General features: G+C 35.1%; 1 protein-coding gene across 20 annotated transcripts in view; it reads left to right on the top strand.

Annotated features, from left to right (window-relative positions):
* SOX5 (SRY-box transcription factor 5) overlaps positions 1–22,228 on the top strand; it is a 1,155,824-nt gene that overhangs the window by 698,379 nt on the left and 435,217 nt on the right. Inside the window, exon 1 of one of the 20 annotated variants that reach the window (XM_049885151.1) lies at positions 190–611. The exons of 18 other annotated variants lie outside the window; for them this stretch is intronic. In XM_049885151.1, the coding sequence (XP_049741108.1) occupies positions 511–611 (101 nt within the window). In that variant the 5' untranslated portion in view covers positions 190–510. One more of the 20 variants, XM_049885161.1, reaches the window with a different exon arrangement.

Genomic DNA, 22,228 nt, shown 5'->3' with positions numbered 1-22,228 from the left:
GTCTAAAAAAGTAAACTTACTGTCTGCCTGTCGCCAGGAGAAAAAAAAAAGTGGGACCTAATCAAACTGCTGTGGGGTCAACCCTTGTGGTTTTAAAGGCCCTTAATGTTGTCCAGCTGCAAAATAAAAGGAATTGGGAGGGGAAGTTGGAAGGAGTGGAGGGGGCTGGGGGGGAATGTGTGGAAAAGAACAGGGAGTCTGGCTTTTATTTTTTTTTTTTTAAGTGAGTTCAGTGCCAGCCTGGACATTGGCTGTGCAGACTATTGAGCCATTGTCTGCTCCATTTCCAGAATAGCCCCCAGTTAATCACTTCGGCTTTGAAGGGAATTTCCTCGTGGAATTCTCCACAGAAAATCTAATCAACTGACCTGCCCTCTCAACAATGGAAGGCTTTTTTTCTCTCTTTCCCTTATTGGGGCGGGCTCTGTAATGTAGCCTTTTGTGCAGAATGAACCCTCCCAGTAGGAGTGGAGAGCGTGTGTGAGTGACTGAGTATGTGTGTGTGTGTGTATGTGTGTGAAGAATGCACACTATCTCGTGTTGGTGAGTGTGTGCTTACTCCCTGACCAGATGCTGCACGGGGCAGCCACCATCTCTGCATGCGTGTCTGTGTAAGTGTTTCTCTGTGTGTATGTGCCTCTGTCATTTCATGTCAAAGGTACATTACCTGATTACCTTCCTTGCCTGCCAGATTTTTATCTAGATAATTGGAACTGCTATGGAGTCTATGCCTTGCCGGCCAGCTTAGGATCTGTAAAGCCATAGTTTGTCCACCTTGTTATCTCTGGCTGCCTGGGCAGAGGAAATTAAAGAGATCCACAGCCAGGGGAGCGCTTTCTACCCCCGACCTCCCCAGCGATCCCAAACAGGACAGTTTATTAGTACTGTCTTTTTGTTTTTAATTTGGGGGATTCAGTTTTGGGTTTTTATTCCCTTGTGTGTGTTATTTTGGCATGTGGATACCTATTCCCCCTCCACATCGCACATCGTATTTTATGGAGTTTGGAGCTGAGGAAACTTTGGTTGGGTTGCCAGGACGTTCGCACCACTTTGTGGAAAGCACGAGCTAACAGTGAGACCGACAGAGTGAGTGACAAGTTGTTTACAGGTTTCCTTGAAGGGGCCTCTGCTATATTTCAATCTGTCAAAGTTGCTTTTCTTCCCTCAGAACAATGCCTGATTGTTGTGTGTGAGTGTGTGTGTGTGAGTGTGTGTGTGTTTCCGTGTGCGCACGGAGAGAGAGAGCCTAGAAAGGGGTGAGAAGGAATAACAATTCTTTGTGTAAAATTGCTATTACTAACATTTACTTTTTTTTTTTTTTTGCGTGTGCTTAATTAGTTAATAACTGCAGTTTAATCGGGGTTCTGTTATGATCAGACCTCTCTTTTAATCAGCAGCAAATGCATTTCAAAAATCCTATGGGTTTTTTTGCGTGTGTGACTTTTATTATTTAGAGGAGAGACAGTATGGGAGACGCGTTAAATGAGTTGACTTCTCACATTCAGTGATGTCTAGGAGAGAGAATTAAAAGGAAAGGACAGGCACCCTGAGGTTGTCTAGTGCCTTGCGGCCGAGCGTGCGGCTCCGTGGAGGGGGGAGCGGCCAGACCCCGCTGCTGGAAGTGTGCTACCCCTTTAAGAGACTGGTCAAGGAGTCCTAGGAGAGGGAGAGGAGAGGAGGGGTTGGGGGGGAGAGACAGAGAGAGTGAGAGAGAGAGAGGGAGAGAGAGTGACTGAGAGAGAGAGAGAGAGAGAGAGAAAATCAATTGGTTTAGAAGGTTTGGACTCACTTGACAGGTTCAGTTGGAGACCATCATAGGTGGCTGCTGTGACAAAGGGAAATTGTGCTTTTCCAGCATGCTTACTGACCCTGATTTACCTCAGGAGTTTGAAAGGTGAGTACAGTTCCCCCCCTAATATATTGAAGTACAACTCTCCCATTTTACAGTAGTCTCTGAATCAATTGGAAGATGCTACCCCAAAACATGTTTGTTAGAGAAGCTTTTAGCTAATGCTTATGCAGGCTTGTTAGCTGGTTTTTGTTGTGGTTGCCCGGACCAAACTGAACTGATTTGCAAAGTCTCTGAGATTTCTGCTCGTGTTTGTTTATAGGTTACGTCCTATAACAGGAAATTAAATGAACATTAAGCATCTCTCTCTCCCCTATTCGTGGCTTCTCTCTCATGTACTCTACTACTTTCTTCCTTCCTTAATATTTTCCCCCTTCTACACCTTTTAAAAATGCTTTTGTGCATAGGGTTACCATTTTCAGCATCTCTGTCTCGTAATTTCTGAAGTGACTGAAGGTTGTAGTCGTGGTTAAAACGGAGGCTATAAGTTCCTATTTGATCCTTCCGTAAAAGTTTGGAAGCAACTCAGTAAAGCACATGACCTTTTGTTGATATAAGAGAGCAGATTTTTTTTAAAAGAAAATTTAACATCACTGCAATCTATTCGTGGATTACTATTGAAATGTCAAAAAAAAAAAAAAGAAATGGGAAACGGGAATGATCACTTTCTAAGTTTTAGTGGCTGCTTTTTGCGCTAGCTGTCTGTAAACTGAATTTTGATTTACTATTTTTTCCCTTTTGCTATGACGGGAGTAAGTGTATTTGTAATTAAGTTGGTCCTATTTAGAGAAGTATGTGCAATATCCTTCCATTTGATGTTGTTGCAAGTAAAGTATGGCTTTGAGAGAATTTTAGCCCTTTTCTTGTCCCTATAAGTACACATTGCAGTTTTAAAATTTGAGCTCTTATCCCAGCATAAGTTCATTTTTGTGAACTATAAATAGAAATTTGTTTGCCATTAAAAAGAATTCAAACTTTGCATTCTGTATGGTGAAATTAAAAAAAAAAAAAAAAAAGCTAAAAAAGGCAGGATGTACGATACCCAGGCTTGCTTTTTTTTTTTTTTTCATGAAAGCTACCTTCTGTATAAACATTTGTTGTATCTGACTATGCAATGCAAGCTAGGTGCTAGACCAGCTGGTTAAAAATATGCTAAGTCAAGCTGTTCATCGCTCAAACGACTGAATTTGATATGAAAAGACGAAAAAAGAAAGGACAAAGATTAAAACATTCTAGAAGTGAAGCAAGGGAAGAGAAAAAGAATAGTGAGAATAAAATAATGCTTGAATGTGGTCACACATTAGAGAAGTCAATATCAGATCAGAGAAGTAAAATCACCAAGATACATACTTTAATACTGTGTGCTTTCTTTTCCTCCTTTTTCTTTCTTTTTTTTGGGGGGAGGGGTGGTGGTTTAACTAAGGTACATCCTCACTAGATTAAGTCCATTGAATGGTTGAGCTTTCTTAACAGTTTTGAATTATTATTTTTTTTTAAGTTCCATATGTTAACCCTTTAAGTTAGCTAGCTTTTATTTGGAAATATAGCCTTGTTTCACATATAGAGATTGAAGTTATTTAGAGTGGAACATACTATTGCCTGATGTAGCAATTTGCTAATTTAACACAGTAAGTTTTCTAGGATACACAAAGTAGCACTTAAATGATAATATTCTTTAATTCTAATTATACTTTTTGAAAATAAAACTCTTGTGTCTGATTTGTAAGCCTGTTAACAGACTGTTCTTATAAAAAGGTAGTTATATATTAACAGGCTGTAGCCTATTTCTCTGTATGTACAAGCTTCCCTACTGTGAACTTTATTTGTATTTTTTCAATTATCTCTTTTTAAACTAAAATTTTCTCATTCTTATTCTGATGTTTAAATCTCCTAACTTTTTTTTTCCTCCTGATGAGAATTTCATTTTTTGTCACCCAGAGGCATGCTTTTCTAACTGAGTAATTAAATAACCAAGTGATAATCAATAGGATTGTTAATATGGACAGCATATTTGGAAATATTAGTAGCTAAAATAATTTTGAAAAATGTCATATGGTATAAAATTTCTTAATAATTTCCCCTGTGGCTGTAATTGGTAATACATATAAAAATCTCAGTAAATCATTACTATTCATTTATACTGAATTTCCACGGGCAAATGTATCCCTGTAGTCACCCACATAGAGTAATACATCATACAGACTCAATATTAAATATTTTCACTGTCCAAAGGAGCTGTATATAATGTAATCGCACTATCATATATAATTAACTTTTTTTTTTTTTCTTTTTTGCCTTTTGAACTGTTTGTAACTTTTATTGTATAGGTAGGTGATTTCCATCAAGTGTTAATTTTTATTCTATTTGCTCACCTGTTATAGATGAGTTTTTTTTTTTAATTCAAAGTTAGTCAGAAATCTAATTACTTTATGAAATAAAGAATTTTGCTTACAATACATAAGTAAATTGGTTAAGGTTCAAGTATTGTAGAAGTTTCATGTTTTGTTTTGTAATTTCAGTGGCATTGTCCATCTTTGATTATTCCTTCCAACCTGTAGAATATTTGAAACTTCAGAGAATATTCAAAACTTAAATAGGAACCAAAATTTGATATACATTTGTGTATGTCTATAGCATCAGCTTTGGAAATGAACATGATCGATACTGTCATAGTAATGAACAGTTGTTAAATCATTCAGAAGTGGTAACAATTTCATTGTTAAAAAGTGTTCAGGACACAGAGCAAGTCGAACAGTGATTCTATAAAGAAAAGAAGTTGAAATATTTTTATTTTCAGTCATCCCTGTCATAACTGATTATGATTGATGAAAAATACACATTCTCAGCTAGGAGGCAAATAGGCAAAGTATATTCTGAAGAATTATTTGTAAGGAAAGTCTGTTGCATCGTACTATTTAGAGGAAACAACTGGCATCATGATCAAAATGTTAATAATAGTGTCATTAGAGTGAATGCTTGAACTCTCCTAAATTTTTCTGCAGATGTCAGTGAATTTATATATTTAACTGAAAGTAAATAATGAACAATTGTTTTTGTGACTTAAGGTGTTTTTCCCCCCTTTTGAGAACACCATCTATTTCTTTATATACCTAGAATGAAAATATTTTATAATAATTTTATTAAATATCAATATTTTTAATTCTGATGAATGAAAATAAGAAATTTTTTGTGACTGTCTATCAATAATATTGTGTTAAATTTCCTTTGTATTTGTCTTATTTGATTATACTGTAATAGTTTTATGACTAAACTACTTGTTACAGTTTTTACTTGGCTTATGTTAAAGAATTTAAAAGTATGTGTAAAGTGATCACTTGAAAAGACAGTTCTGATAGTGTCTAGAAAGAAAAAAAGTTGGGGTCAAAAGTAGTGAGATGAAACAGATTAAGCTTATTGTGTTACCTATTTGATTGCTTCTCTCAAAACGGGTGCAGACACAGACTGCCTATTTTATAGATGTTGAAGGAAATACTAAAAGAACAAAAACCTTCTATAATAAGAATGAACTTATTATTTACTTTATATTAATGGTCTGCTAAAGAAATAATTTTTTTTCTTATTAGAAAACTTCGAAGTGTTTTCTGAAGAATGACATGTAGATCAGGTACTGTGAAGAACTAATTTGTTAGATTACCATGAAAAATTATTATTTTTGGGTTGTGAGACTATTCTCTCTCCGGCATTAGTCATACTTCAGTTACTTAAAGTTTGACCATGATAATAAAATACTCATTACTGAGATAAATTTATTCAGCTTAATTAGAAAGTTTATTTATTTATTTTTTAAACTATTGTACTCATGAGTGGTAAGTCCCTTCAGGTTAGGAGGTAACCTCTAGGTGTAAGGCAAAGGAAAGTTATCTGTTCATATTCTGGCACCTAATGGCAACTGTAAACCTGTAAGTTGCATATTATGTTTTCAGGATGTTCTGATGTCTGCCTTTGCTCATTTTATTTATTTTTCATGTACTACTATTTTAGAGAAAAAGGTACTTGCAGCTGATTATAGATTTTACTTACCATGTCAATAATTTACAAGATACATGAGCTAAGATATTGGTTTGGAGTGCAGCTTGCATGAAGCAGTGCATAAACTACACTTCTGTCACATTCATGCTGAAGTACTGTCCTGAAGACTTGGCAGGAGACCTGACTAATGACCAAGAACAATTGAGGGTTAAATGTCAGGTGACATTATGTACTGATCAGTGTTTGATAACTTTGATAGATATAGAAATGTGTGACTATTAGGATTATTTTACATGTTAGCACATTATTTTATGTTTCTCAAATATAATAAGCACATGATAAAATGATAAAGTATTTACCTCTCCTTAGGGAGCTTTTAGCTAAAATCTATATATGCATTGTACATAAGGGGCAAATAAAAAGACCTGGTATGTTACCTAAGCACATTACTCCTCTGTAGAGTCAGAAGCTATTTCAAACAGATTAAATTCATAATGCATTTAGAAAGCAAAATTACATTCATAGGTAAAGCCTGATTTTTATTGCCTGTTCTTCCCACTAGCAAGTTTTCATCCACCTAATGAGTGTACTGTGTCATGCAGATGTGCATTATGTAAGTTGAATACCTCCTATTTCATAGATGAGTTAAATAAGTTTAACTGGTGGATTTTTGTTTCCTTTCATAATTTGTTATTCATTTATAATTTTAATGAGATTAACTAACTGCTTGGGAAATAAGCCCATCTAGGTTTTCTCTTCTGCTAACTCACATATAGTTCCAGTATGCCAGGTCACTGAATCAGATAATGGCAACCAAGCAAAAGGATGATCAAATATTTAACCAAAGAATGAAACAGTTTCTTTCTATTGGAAAAATGTCATTTGAACAAGAAATATCCGAAAACATAGCAGTCTTCCTTCCTTTTTCCTTCATCATTCTTTCCGTCTTTCTCTTACATTAATTGATAGCATCATCATTTACATTAAATAGAAAATTGTAATGCTTTCTAGAGGAACATGATCAAGTGGTATTTTTCAAGAAAGAACATTTTTAAAGATTGCTACTATTCTTTTTTAAGGGAACAGTGTTTATTTGGACATTCTTTAGAAGACTATCTCCTGTTCCTTCATTTTAATCAGAAACTGATAATGGTTCAGGAGAAGACCTGTTTATCCTTTCTGACATCTATGTGTTTTCCTGCAGTTTGGAAGCTGTTCTCGCTTCTCTTTAGCATTATCTATTCTTCTCCTTACTTAATAGTTGGGAGTTCATACATCTCCTCTGAAGATATTGTGGCGTATAGTTCTGCTTGTCCAATAGGAGGGTGTTGCATTTCTCCACATGCAGTATCCTTTTCCCTTAGAGCCTGAGAGTAAAACCTCAGCAGTACTCCCTGCCTTTGCCAGCCTGAGGAGTCAGAGACTCAAAGTTGTTCCCAGCTCTTGCGCCTTCATTGTAGAGCCGCATTCTGCTCAGTGGGCTGCCGAGAAGGACCAGACCGAAACAAGATTTAGAAGAATTCTGGTGAGAACTGTTTATAGGGATATGGTATTTTAAAAAAATGTAGTAAACAAACAGAATTGTGGCATCAACAAAGATAATTAGCATAAACAATGTCGTTTTAGGACAGGTGGTTTAAAAAAACAAACAAAACAAAAAACTCAAATATGAACCCAACTTGAATGCTGCCAGTTTGGAACCACTGAACCTTAATCTGTACTTGATGAGAATTACACAGGTTTGTTGATAAACTTGTTAACATGCTTTTTCTTTTTCTTTTATATCATTTTCCGGTCATTATGCCCTTTTGTGACCCAGCTTGAGAGTAATTAATCTATTACAAGGTAGTTTAAGGACTCATTGCCCATAAAACATGATAGAAGTAGAATTAAAAACAGAAGCTTATAGATGTTCATAGTCATTTGAAATCAGTGTTGAACCTTAATTCAAACCCGAACTTGACTCAATGTATTTCAGATCTCTCTTACTTTTATCTAAGTAACATTTCAGTCACTTGGCTCTTTACTGTTAATACATTTACTTTTGTCTTGCTTTAAAACTCAGAGATTCATTTGTTGTAGTTGAATCATCACTTGTGTTATGTATTTATTTCTAAGTGTTTATTTCTTCCGAGTATTTTTCTCTATACCTTAGTGAAGGTGGTGCAGCAGTGTGTGAATGTAGCTGGTGATCATGCAATATGAGGATGCTAGTATTTTTTTTTTTTTGTAGTTATTGTGAAGTACATTATCTAAACCTACTATGCCGTCGTGATGCATTTCTATCTGAAGACATTTAGCTTTATTACTAAATGACATTTTTTGTTAATGCCTTGTACTGAAATATTTTGACTTAAGAGAAATGTGGAGTGTGGTGAGCAGAAAGCTGTTTATTTTTCTTGCATTAAGGACCAAAGTTCTTTATTCAAGTTAAAAAGGTATTTTTTTCTCTTCATCTTCTCATGGAGAATGGAGACCAGTAATTCAAAATGGGTATCTCTACTGTTCTGTGGCTCTTCTCTTTGCTGAAATGAAAGTATTTGTGAATGAGGGCTGGTTTCTTGGAGTTATAAAGATGTGTGTAAACTAGTAAACCGTGTCTCATTCATGCGCTATGGAGATTTCTCGTACTTCAGGGACAAAAATAATTTGGCTACTAACGAATTAGGGCTACCTGCCAGTGCCAACACATACTGTAGGTAAGAGTAACACTATAAAGAAAAGCTGCTGGCAGCAAATCCCTTTAAACTTTCATATGTAACAGCGTTTCTATTTCTGTTCTTCACATCTTTGAAAGAATGTGTGTTTTAGAAGAGAAAATGTTAAAAAACAGAAGAAGATATGATCTTTCTTAAAAATGTATATGTAGCTCCGGTTTAATATCTCTCATTGTCAAGATACATAGAGTTTCATTTTGTTCCATGTGCCTGCCTTCCTTACTTGTCCTAATCATTTCTGTTACACTGAAACTTAAGAATAAGAAGCATAGAGAATAAATGTAATATGAAGAAATGAAATTCGTACATAGAACCAAAAAATTTAAAAAAAAACCTTGAAACCTGATAAGATTTTGATATTGGTAATTTAGGAGAGTTAGATCAGTTGGGATACTGAGCAGCAGTTTCCTAAATGTCGTACCCTCTCCTTAAGGACTTTAAGTACATCTTTAGAAAAGGAGGGAAAAGGTTCATCTGCCTTGCCATGTTGTTAATTACTTAATCCAATAGTAAAAGAAGACACACACCCAAAACACGTTTTTGCTGAGAAAACCAAATATTTTTATTCAAAATCTATTTCAAAATTATTTATTACTGATTTTGACTTTGTTTTTGTATTAATTAGGATCAAGTTACCAAGGGAGTAGGTTGTTTTAGAATTGCTCTGTGGAATTTTTACATATGATCTGTTGACATACCAATTTAAACCATTTTATATCTTCCAATTAAAAAAATCCCAATGAAAAAGTAATACAACATTGAAAATAAGAAATACGCCTTCACATAAGAGAACACAAAATGCAAAAAAAATTATTCATGCTATTAATTTTCTTTAATAGTTAAGGTAGTTGCTTGGCAAAGTTCTAAAACATTTTTGTTGTAATTGCAGAGTTAAGGTATTGTTTACCTAAATCTTCCTTTCAGTTATTTACTCTGAGCCAGAGTTTGTTGGGCAATAGTTTACAAAGTCCAAAAACTTTTTTTACTCTTTTCCTGCTCTCCCGTTGTCTTTTCCCTTTTTTATTTGCTATTGGATTTCATAATATGTTTGAAAAGTGTTTGCAGAAAGATGTCACATAAAATTAGGGTTAATATGTTCTTTCTTACCTGCACTACGAGTGACCTAGGTTCAAGATTTGTTTAGGTTAATACATGGTCTCCCATTTTTAGTAGAGGAAGAAATAAACTGGTAGTCAATCTATTCAATTTCTGATTCATTCACTAATTCAACTTTGACCTTAAATGAGTGATAGCTGAATATACAATATCAGATTCAGTTTGTTTGTCATGCCTCTCACAACATCATCAAGATGTGAGGAAAACTTTTATACAACATTCAAAGTACTATTAGTCAGAGAGAACACCTAGGAATGGAAAAACAAGAATAACAGAGAATGTCATTATTGGGGGAAGAATATTTCCCTCCAGTCTTAAACAGAGCTTGGATTTGGAAAGTAGAACAAAAGGTATTATTTTGAGAGTCCTAAGGATTATATAAATAGTAGTAGTGTAATTGTTTCTAAAAATCTTAGCTTTACTGGAAAAATAAAATGGATCTAATTTGACCTATAAACAGCTGAGGAATACTTAAATGCTTTAAAAGCATTCTTCTGAAGAAATTAGAGCATATCTAAAAGACCCTGACAGTAATTTGAAGAATTGAGGTGAAGGAGCAGAATATATTGACTTTTATAAGTAAATTAAAAGATAATTGGGAGTCACTAACTGTTTTGTGAAGAATTTAACTTGGGGAATGTAATAGTTACATATATACATGTCAAAGTTTAGAAATTCAGGAGAACCTTTTTCATTTATAGGCTAATTGATCTTTGAAAAATTCCCTCCAAATTCCGATGAAGCTGAAGTTTTGGGGAGAAAATCTTGAAAGCAAGAAATATTTTCTAGAAATGCAAACAACATGGATTTCCACTTTCTTAGTTACAGCACAGAATCCTCTGGTGTGAACTCAAGGGACATATAAGAATACTCCAGATTTAAAAACCTGGAGATGATACTGTGGTGTATATTTTCAAAGGAAATTTTGGATTCAAGAAGTTGGGTGAATCAAAGTTTACTTGAGTAGCATTTGGGGATATTTGAAATTTGGAGTTGAGTAAGTTTATGGAAAAGGTGAGTGTCAGAGGCCTGAGGCATGTATATCAAATGGACAGTTTTTAGTTTTTATGTGAATTTTGAATATTTCTCCTAAAGGATGAAATAATTCACTCTTTTTGCAAAAAGTTTGTATTTGTCAGTGTGTTAACTGATTTTTTTTGAAATGTAGCATATTAGAAAGTATTAATAGCTGGGTGCAGGATTACTTTCTACTTCTCTCCACTGTGACCTCTGTGGGTGTAGTGTCCGCCACCCATTGCCGTTAGTCGATTCTGACTTAGTATATACATCTGTAAAATGAGAAGATAGGGAGGATGATTTCCAATCACGCAACTCTTAAAATTTCATCACTTTAAACTACATTTGAAAGGCCCACATCCGCATTCTCTAGTGGCCAGAATTCTTGCAGTTATGCAGCTATGTGAGTTTTCTTATACAGGAACAAGTAACCATCGTATATTTTAGGAGTTTTCAATCTAAGCACTACATACAATTCTCACTTAGCATTAAATGCCCAAGGTTTTCTTGGATATGCTTAAAATGATTGTGTTTTTAAAACTTTTAAGTGCATCAGACCACAATCTGCAACAATCACAAATATTTTGAAAAATTAATTATGTAATTATATGTGAATTACTGAACAAGGCACTGTGGAGAAATATCATGAGAATGGTAGTTTAGGTCAAAGAGCTGAAAGTATAAGAATAACATAAAAGAAAAAAAAGAAAAGATTAGACAATAGAGTATTAGGACATGGTAGCTATATTATGTGAATTTATATGAATAAATAAAACATAGGGCTGAAAAGTGGCAAGATCAACTAAGATTACAAACAGGGACTCCAAAGAAAAACTTCTAAATATTTCTCACAGTGAATTAGGCAACTATTAGCGTTAGCATCAGACTAGACAATCTGCTATCCATTATTGCTGGTTGGCAATTTCAAGAGAAGAAATGTTAAACCCTATGAGGCAAGGGAGTAGAGCAACAAACAATGAAAGATGCATTTAAAAAGCTATATTATCTGACAGAACAAGCTTCACCTGTTGTTTCTGTGGTACATTTGGCAGATTGCATGCAATTTCTTTTGCTCAATACTTAAAAAAAGGTAGTTATGCCATCAGCAACAGAATCTTTGACTGCATACCTAAGGACCTTCTGTATTATCTATACCTTCAGACTATGACTATGGGTATTGTGGAATCCTTGTACAAATGAGTTATAGTTTTAAATATAGGTTCTGATATTTGAAATGGCATAGGAATTGGCTAGGTGATAAAAATAAATTCTTTGCTTAATAATCATGAGGTACGGCTTTTATTTTATTCCTGCTACTTTTAAATTAGGAAGAAACAATGAGTGTTGTTTTCTTACTCTCCTGGTACAGATAGAAAGGTTGCTTAAAAAATTAAAATAAGAAAAAGGACCTAATTGAACCAGAACTACATTTAGAATTAGGACCAAAGGGAAATGTGCAAATATCCTACTGTTAAAGCAGAAAGAGAATCTGGAAATCATCCAGTTGGGCAACTTACTGCTAATATATTTTATAATCCAGCATTTAGTGATACACAAGGTTGGCATATGTTCCTGCAGATTCTAAATCAAGGATTAAAACTTTGCAATGTATAAATCACTTAAATTCTTTGGGTTTCAGCCATGCATCTATAAAATGGGCTTAAAAATGAGTATAAAATTATTTATCCCCCGAGGCTAGTAAATAGGCTTACATTTATGAAAATTTATAGAATTATTTGGATATCTCTGAATGAAAGACACTGAATTCCAATTTTTTAAATTAGGTTTACTTTTTGGCAACTGTAAAATGATCAGGATTTTGATGATCAGTTGCACATCAGAACATTGATTAGATACTAGTCTGATATTTGAAAATTATTTTAGCAAGTAAAATAATACCTGTAATAATTGATTGGATTACTTTTTAATTTTGTAGTTAATATGATTGTTTTAAATACACTTAATGATTATTGATCCCAGATCATTTGTACTTAAATAGCAATATAGCTATAGCTTCCTCTGGCTGTTTACTACTATACTATACTATACTACTGAGTACATATTCTAAAAAATTTAGATATAGGATTTAGATGTCATTTAAATGTAGGGAATATGAGGCAGTAATAGTCATTTTTGCAAGTATCTGTATATCAGATGTTTAAATAATGAATTTAATGACAGCATATTTCTGTGCATTAACCTGTGCAAATTAAAATTAATTTATTTATGCAAAATTGCAAAAAAGAAATAACTTTCTAGAACAAATTATTGAACCACCAAAAACAGGGATTCTCTTTTCAGGTAAGAGAGGTCACACATTTTACATTACTTCCTTATGTATTGTTTGTGTTTTGAAGATCAGGAAAAAAGTTAAATAATTTGAAGGTACTATTTTTTTTTATTATCTAGACAAATACAGTACATGGTAGATTTTTACTAGTACAATCTGCAAGAGAGGCTTTGCTTTAGCTTCATATTCTATAGGCTATAGGTGAAACTTATGGGGAAATACACAGATTTCTTTTTATGTACAATCGTATGTTAAGCAAAAAAAAAATCACCTGAGAAACAGAACCCTTATTTTTGATATAAAATTGTTTTCCATTGATATAATCTGTTGAAAGCCAGAAGCCATGCAAAGTACTGATACCAATTTAAGAAGATGATCTTTTGCCTTAATTATACATCTGGGAAATATTAGCTGAACATTTTGTGGAGAACAGTGAATACCTCAGTTGCCAGTTGTCGAAAATGTTGCTAATGATCGACATAGTGCCAGTGTTTTGATGGCTAAAACCTAGGCTGAATATGAATACAAAGAACACAGTTGGAAAAAAAAAAAAAAAGCGCACATTTTATACAAAACAGATTTCAACCATCTGCTTGGCACTTAAGTTTGCAACTATAGGCGCTATATGAAAGAGACCACTGTCCGCGTTATGAATGGTATCACTTTTATTGGTACCTTAGAGAAACGATAGGGTTTTGAAAGCTTGTGTAACCAATGATTTTCTTCAGCTGAATAATGAAAACAAGGGCCGCAGCCAAAATTTTGTTCCCTCCATAATCTCTTCTATGTCAATCTTCTTATTCTAGCAAAATGGATTTTGCTAATACAGCAGGTCTTATTGCTATACCTCAGAATATTAAAATATACCAGACAACCCTAAGCAAGCGGCCCTTAGGACAAGAACCCCAGATGGTTATGAGATAAAGTACTGTTTGCTTTAGGAATAGGTTATATTCCTGAGTCTGTTGCCTGAATACTATGGAGCATGACAAATCAGCATGTAGGTTAATGGTCCAGAAGCACTTCTGAATTTAATGCTTTCCCATTTGTTCTGAATTTATAGTGTTAAACCAGACTAGTGCTGTTTCAGCACTAGTTCAGTAAGGAAAAACCATACTATAGATAGCAAACTATAGACAAAAGCTAATCATTTGACCCATTTCGTTTACCTAAAGGTGAGGGAGAAATACTAAAATACTCAATAGAAGAATATTGGTAAATGTTATATTCTCGAAGCTTTTGAGTTTGTAGAATGGTTGGTAAAAACTACGATAGACTGTTTTCCAACACATAGTAGGCAGTAGGCACATTCTTTACTAAGTAATAATTTGACCTATTGTATTTTCCTGAGCTGAAATATATTTTATATTTTTAAATACTAGGAAAACTGGATTTACGAGAATGTGTTAGCTTATTGATTGGTTTAGGTCGTACAATTTGCATAAGATATATTGAGACCTTTTAGCTACTAGGAAGAATTATGTGAATTAGTTACAAAAAAAAAAAAAAAGCAAAGAAATGCTGTCAGAATCGCTGTATGTCTGTGTTGTCCAATATGGTAACCACCAGCCATATGTGACTATTGAGCATTTGAAATGTGGCTAATCTGAACTGAGACATGTTGTAAGTACAAAGGACGTACTGGATTTCTAAGACCTAGTTAAAAGAAAGAATGTAAAATACCTTACTAAGATTTTTCATATTAATTGCACATTGAAATGATAATATTTTAGATATGTTGAGTTAAATAAAATATATAATTAATTTCACCTGTTTCTTTTTACTTTTTTAATGTGGCTACTGGGCGATCTAAAATTATATGCATGCCTCGTATTTGTGGCTTACTTTACATTTCTGTTGGACAGCAATGTCTGTGGAGGAAGAAAAATTAAAAGTTCTATCTCTAGATTTTAGTAGTTCACGGCTCGGTAGGGTAGGAATGAGTCAGAAAGACCTAGGTTTTTATTACCGTATATCTTCTTCGTTTTCTTCCACAAGAAGGTAAAATTTTGTCACTTTAAAAAAGTCCTAGCAGTAACAGTGACTTACATAGATCTTTATGTAATTTACCTGATGAATACCCAAGAATTTGAATTCTCCAAACATCATGATGTTATAGTGAAAAGGAGGGTATTTGCTTAATGCTTGTATACCTTATTTTAGAGACAATCTGTTTGAAAGGGACAATTATATTTACTTTTTGAAATGCTATAATATGTACCTCTAAATTCTCCATTGGGTTTTAAAGACGTTTGTGTTTAAATGGTAATATCTTCACTCGACTCACAAGATGTGATCCCAGCTCTTTCTCTATACGTATAGATATATACGGTATAGAGATAGATATAAAGATAGAGCTAACATCCAGTATGTAATTATTACGTGCCAGACTCTGTTACAAGTGCTTTTACATGCACTAGTTCACTCTATCCTCAAGCAATATTATTTTTCATCCCCATTTTGCAAATGAGGAAAATGAGAGAGAGAGTGAGAAAAAGAGACCTAATCTCTCACAGGTAGTAAGTGGCAAAGCTGGAATACAAAGCCAGGTGATCCAGCTCCAAAACCCTGACTCTAAGCACCATATTGTAGTATTGAGCTAGATAATGAAGTGCTTCTAGAATGTTATAATTTTTGTTTATTTGAATGGAAGAAATCTCTTTATTCATGCTGCAAATATATTTTAAATGCCTACTATTCCAAGCATTATTTCAGTTGCTGAATAAATGTTAAAAAGTACAAACAGTATAAATTATACACAATTGATTGTGATATAAACTTCCAGTTTCCCCTTTCCAAGTAACTTAATGCATTTATGGCACAAGGTGATGTGCGAGGTGGCAGATATCCAGAGCATATTGACACTTACGTGAAGGGTCTCTTGTTAAAGTCTACTTGGAACTGTTTTTGAGAGACCCCAACTTACAAATTGCATAGTAGATAGAAACTCTTTACTGGGAGACGTGTAGCTATGCAACATTTCTAAAATTTATCTCTTTTTCAAGCCCTTTATAGACAACCACCTATTGAAATAATGTCTTCATAGACACGCAATATCTTGGCTCAGAAAGTTTATCTCATTATTTTTTTCTGTTTCAGTCAGTGGGAAGCCTCTTTATAGAACGTTCACATATCATATGAATGTGTTTATATGGAGAACTTTGTGATGCATTGGAAAATAGTAGTGCAATGAATATGATAATAATCCTTTGATCTAACTTGTAGCCGTGACACAATGATTTTACTGGGTAGCAAGAGAGAGTATGGGTAATTTTAAGTAGAACACTCTATCAGTTATGACAATAAAATGACCAGTAAAAAGACTAGAAGTTAGTAGAAACAGTAAGGCATTTGGGAATGAAGGATAACCTCGTGGTTTCAGTTCATTGGAATTTTCAATTTTCCTATTAAATTAACATACTTTAGTATAATTGTGAAGCGATCCACAGATCTCTGTATTAAGTATTGACCTTTTAAGTGTTGCCCTGTTTGTAGATGTGGCTGAGGCTTCTAGTGCTTTCTTTGATTTGTTGATTTCTTACTAAGGAGAAGCCATGTAACTTTGTAGTTGCAGTTGGGCTTTGGAGTCAAACTGCTAAAAATTATTTCACAATTCTGCCATTTATTAACTATGTGATTTTTGCAAGTTCCATAAACTCTCTATTCCTTAATTTCGTCATCTGTGAAATGGGGATTATAATCTCATTTTTAAGCCATTTTACTCCTTAAATAAGGAATCATATGTAATTAAGCATGTCCAGGAAATGTGCGTTATCCCCTTTAACAGATTTTAGTCACATAGAGTTTCAAGAATATTCCTCGTAATACGGCAGTTGACATTGGACTGTTGTTTATTGCTAGCTCCCGTAGAGTCGGGCTCCTGACTCTTGGAGATCCCATGCACAATGAGGCTAAATGTTGCCTGGTCTTGTGTCATCCCCATGATCAGTTTTAAATAGGAGCGTTGTCATCCGTAGGGTTTTCATTGGCTTATATTCAAAAGTAGATTACCAGGTCTTTCTTCCTAGTCTGTCTTGGTCTGGAAGCTCTGTTGTAGCTTGTTCAGCATCATAGCAACACACAGGTCATCACTGACAGATGGGTGGTGGCCGTGCATGAGATGCCTTGGCTAGAATTGAACCTGGGCCTCCAGCATGGAAAGCAAGAATGCTACCACCCAACCATCAGTGTCTCATAGTACTGGACTGTGTATCAATATATAAATATCAAGTATTCAGTAAATAATATTGAAGCCAGTGGCTCGCACAGAATTTATTAGATCCCTAGCTACTTCCCAAAAGGATTTTAAAATATTAAAATAAAATATTCATCTCATAGAAACGCTTGTATTTTATATATAATACATATAAAAGATGTATTTTTAAGTTAAATGTTTTAAATTAGTTTATTTAATTTATTATAAAATATATATAATACATATAGTGCGTAAATGTACATGCATATATTATAATGGGGGAAGATAATTATTTCTAAAACCTTGGCTAAAAATAACTCTGAGTTACCTGACAGCCACAATGAGATTTATGGTTATCATATTCAGATTAAAAAAAAAGAAGTCATCATTTTACCAGTATTCATAATTAGTTTGGGGTGCCCTGATGTTTGAAGGAGTAATTTATTTTATGAATCCTACAATTGTCTTCAATAGATAGAAGTAATACAGGAGACTCAGAGCCTTCTTCATATTGCCATTTTTAGTAGAGACAAGAGGAAGAATATTGAATGATAACTTAGTGAAGGAAGACCTCTCTGTAAGTAAACTAATGTTTGTTAAGTATGTAGATTTCCTGGTGAAAGGATACTGGCAGATATCTAAGAAAAGGCTTGTGTGTCTTTTAAACTGTCTCCTTTATATATGAGTTGTTACGTCCAGGCTGTTGCTAAGAAATGGGTAACAATCAGTTCTTGACTGAGCTGTATTCTTGCCTGGATTGAGGGCACTCCCACCTTTATCCTTAAATTGACTGTAGGTTTAGGAGTACATAGTAACTAAGTGAGAATTTTCCTCCGGGAACACTTTGGGATCTGCTCAAGTGCCTGAAGGGCATCCCAATGAGACCCTGTATTGTATTTGATTCAATACAATACAGCAGGAATTATCTTCATTCGAAGTATGTTAAGGCTCCTATTACCCCTTGTCCAATCTGGTAAATATGTGCCATTTCTGCAGAGTTTGACCAATACTGCATCTCACTGCACGTTCTAGATTGACTTTGAAAGCTATCCCAAGTTAACTAAATGAATTAAAATAGCAGATAAGGTAAATGTTATATGCTTTCATATGATGTGGAGTCCTGGGTGGTGCAGATGGTTAATGTGCTCAGCTGTGAAACAAAATGTTGGAGGTTGGAGTCCACCCAGGGGTGCCTTGGAAGAAATCCCTGGCGATTTCCTTTGAAAAATCAGCCATTGAAAACTCCATGGAGCACAGTTCTAACCTGACACACATGGGGTCACCATGAGTTAGAATTGAGTCGGTGGCAACTAGTGGTGGTGGTGGTGGTTCACATGATTTAGTAACACATTTACATTTAGAGTAACGACACAGACATTCCCATCTTGATATATTCATGTAAAATATTTTAGTGACCACTTACTGTGTGAATAATTTGTTTGGCAGGGTGAAAAGTATACCACTGTGAATAAAGAGCAGGAGGGAAGTGAGGACAGAAAACAGTGAAGAACAACAACAACAACAAATTTACAGTTTATCACCTTATGAATAGTACCACCATTTTCTATTTGCAAACTAAAGCTCGTCTTCAAAATTGATGCTTTGATTTTGGCATAGTTATTTTAGGACTGCTTTTTCTGACAATATCTAGGCACTTATGTATCATGATGGCAAATCTAAGCCATGATGGCAAAATTGAGTTTATTCTTGCTATAACTGAAACGGAAATCCTGGCGGCTAGTGGATAAGAGCTACGGCTGCTAAACAAAAGTTCAGCAGTTCAAATCCACCAGGTGCTCCTCGGAAACTCTATGGGACAGTTCTACTCTGTTCTATAGGGTCACTATGAGTCAGAATTGACTTGATGGCAGTGAGTTTGGGTTTTTTTTTTTTGTTAACTGAAACATCCTGGTCATCAAAAACTGTCACAATTAATCAGATATAGGACTCTTCTTCATTCTACCCTTACCTTTTTTTTTTCTTTTTTTCAAAAAATTTTCAAGACTATAGAAAAGTTGAAAGAATAGTACATGGGCATCCATGTAACTTTCACCTAGTTTCAATAATGTTAACTTTTGCCTAATTTGTGCTCTCTCTCTCTTTCTCTATGTATGTGTGCGCGTGTTTTCTTTTATGATGCATTTGACAGTGAGTTGCAGTGATAATACTCTTAAGAACTAGGTCATTCTCCTACATAACTGCAGTAACATTAGTACACTTAAGAAAGCTACGTTAATACAAAATATTATACAGTCCATATTCACATTACTGATTTTCACAGTAATGTCTTTGAAGGCTTTTTATTTTTCCCCCTTTAAGTCTGAATCAAGTCAAGCATCAGGTATTACATTTAGCTAGCATCTCTCTCTAGATCTCCTTTAACTGTAAACAATACTCTCACATATTTTTCTCTTGACATTGACATTTTTGAAGAGTCCAAGCCACTTGTCTTACGTGAAAAAACAAAAACATTGCCTTCAAGTTGATTCCAGCTCACAGCAACCCTATAGTGTCCTGACAGTTATATTCAGGTTAGATACAACTTTCAAAACAGAGATTAGACAACTGTCCTCTTTTATATCATTAAATGTTATAATTTTATCAGAAGTGGGTACATACCAAATTTAGATTTAGGTATACAAAATTGATGGAGACTTTTTTTTTTTAACTTGGAATTTTAAGAGATCTTATGTGTGGTGAGAAAGCTTCCTAAGCCATGGTGGTTTGTCTTACATAGAGTCATTTGGGACTAGTTGAGAAAATAGCCCAAGATAATGTCAGAACTTATTTTAAAAAATCTGCTCTGAAGGTTGACCATAAATATCAAATATTTGCAGGCAATAATCAGAGAATATTGATTACAAAGTCTATGTAATGGAGTGTATAAAAATAACGTGGCAGAGGCGTCTGACCTCCTCTAACTTCCCGGGGGGAGGGAGAATCAAGATCAACAGCCTAACTCAGATTCCTGTGAGGCAGAGGGCAGACATGCCCCCATCTCCAAACTTTTTATCAGTCCTATCATCAGCCATCCATCCTACTCTCTGCTTCTCTTGCTGGGTTCGATAATTTGTTACAGTGGCCACACACAACTCACAGACAATACTCATGGTTATGAGGTTTATTAGGGAAGTAAGAGGTTACAGTTCAGGACACAATTCTTTGATCAGGACAGCCTCTTGTCAGCTGTGCCTGCAGACAGCCCTCTCTCTGACCTTTAGTGCTCAGCCCCTTGGCCTCTTGGCCCTTCAGTCCCTCGGCCCAGCCTCTGCCCTGCTCGGGCAAATGTTACAAAGCCCTTTAACTCTGCCAATAACTGACTGAAGGCACCCCACTCGACCAGGAAGCCTTCTCCCCAAAGGCACTCAGCTCTCTTGCTCTGTGGGTCAGCACACTCACTGCAACTGCCTTGCTCCATGCACCTGGAAACTCACTACGCCACTTTGCGTGGGTCTCCTGGTTCTGCTTCCTCTGCTGCAGCTGTTTCCCTGCCACTACTCCTCGCTGTCTCTTGCCGTCTCTGTTGTTAACAGCTCCCTCTCTCTCACTGTCTGTCTCCTGGGTCTAGGAGGTTCTCAGTGCAGAGCTCCCAGGTCCATAGAGTGTGCTCCACTCCTACCTCTTTCTTGGTGGTAATGAGGTCCCCCCGTCTGCCTCTGCAATGGCTCATTTTAAGCCTAGTCAGATGGCAAAACTGACCAATCCCCTTGTTATGGATCCATACACTTTATTTGCTTGCCTCCACCCCCACAAGGGTGCCATGCACCTTATTTGCGTTATTAGCAGTCCTCTTGATGGGACACAAGCACCTTATTTTGCATTCTCCCATCCAGTTGTTTGATGGGAGTTACAAAAACTATGACTAGAAGGTCCATATTAAGTAATTCACTGCACTGCAGAGTGACACTGCAAAACTGTATTTTGTTACATTGGAGCTCATAATTAGAACTTCAGTTTTTGCCCTCTGTATATACATTTTTTTATATACAAAAAAAATTCTAGAAGACAACTACATTAATCAAAATATATTCAGTTATTTTACTTGTCCTTCATTCACTATTTTCACTACTTGAAAATCAGAAATAATCTTATTTAATGTTTCTAAAAGGTTAACTTTCTGAAGAAACTTAAAAGAAAGAACTGCCTATCTTCTGCTTTAACTCTTCCACTTTAAAACCAAAAACAAAACCTGTTGCCGTTCAGTCGATTCCTACTCATAGTGACCCGTTCTAGTATTTGATAAATATGTGTCAAGAAGCTATGGGTTAGAGATTCTTTCTGTCCCCAATATTTTCCAATCAATGCCATACTCTGCTTCATGCCATGCCTTTCCACTTACTTAAATTGTTGGAAAATTGCCCCTACTTAAAGGTAGCGTACAACACAGACTCTAGAGTCAGAAGCTTATGTTCGTATCCTGGCACTGCCTTTCATTAGTTGTGTGGCTTTAGCCTAGTTAGGTAACCTCTCTAAACCTCATTCTTCTCTAAAATGTTTTTCTTGACTATTAAGTAAATAAATGCACGTAAAATGCTTAGAATGATGCATAGGTTATAGTAAGCACTGAATAAATATTACCAAGGTTTCTTACTCTACATTATTATTATTATTTTTATTGATGATGAATTATCAATATTTGCAGTTACTGATATTTTCTGAATGACACTTTGGTGTTAGAACACATTTTTAAAGGTGCAGTAGATTGTGTGTTCATTCTTTCATGCAATATTTAGACAATGCTAGCTGTTAAAGACTTCACAATGAGCAAGACACACATAGCTCTTGTCCCCGTAAAGCTTATAGTCTATAGGGGAGACAGACATTAAGCAAGCAATTGTAATAAACAATGGCAAATGCTGTGATGGAAAAGTACAAGATGTTATGGGAAAGCATAGGGAACCTAATCCTGGTCTCTGTGTTAGAGAGGGCTTTTTGGGGAGGAAATGAGAAGTGAAGGTAAAGAATGGTATCATGCTGCAGACTTGGCAGTCATGTGGGTCATGGGTGGGGGCTCTAGTAAGATTTTCTACTTCTACAAGTCTGGTACTACCATA

This window comes from Elephas maximus, chromosome 4 (assembly GCF_024166365.1).
Source record: "Elephas maximus indicus isolate mEleMax1 chromosome 4, mEleMax1 primary haplotype, whole genome shotgun sequence".
NCBI lineage: Eukaryota > Metazoa > Chordata > Mammalia > Proboscidea > Elephantidae > Elephas > Elephas maximus.
This window is presented reverse-complemented; position numbering and strand designations above follow the sequence as displayed.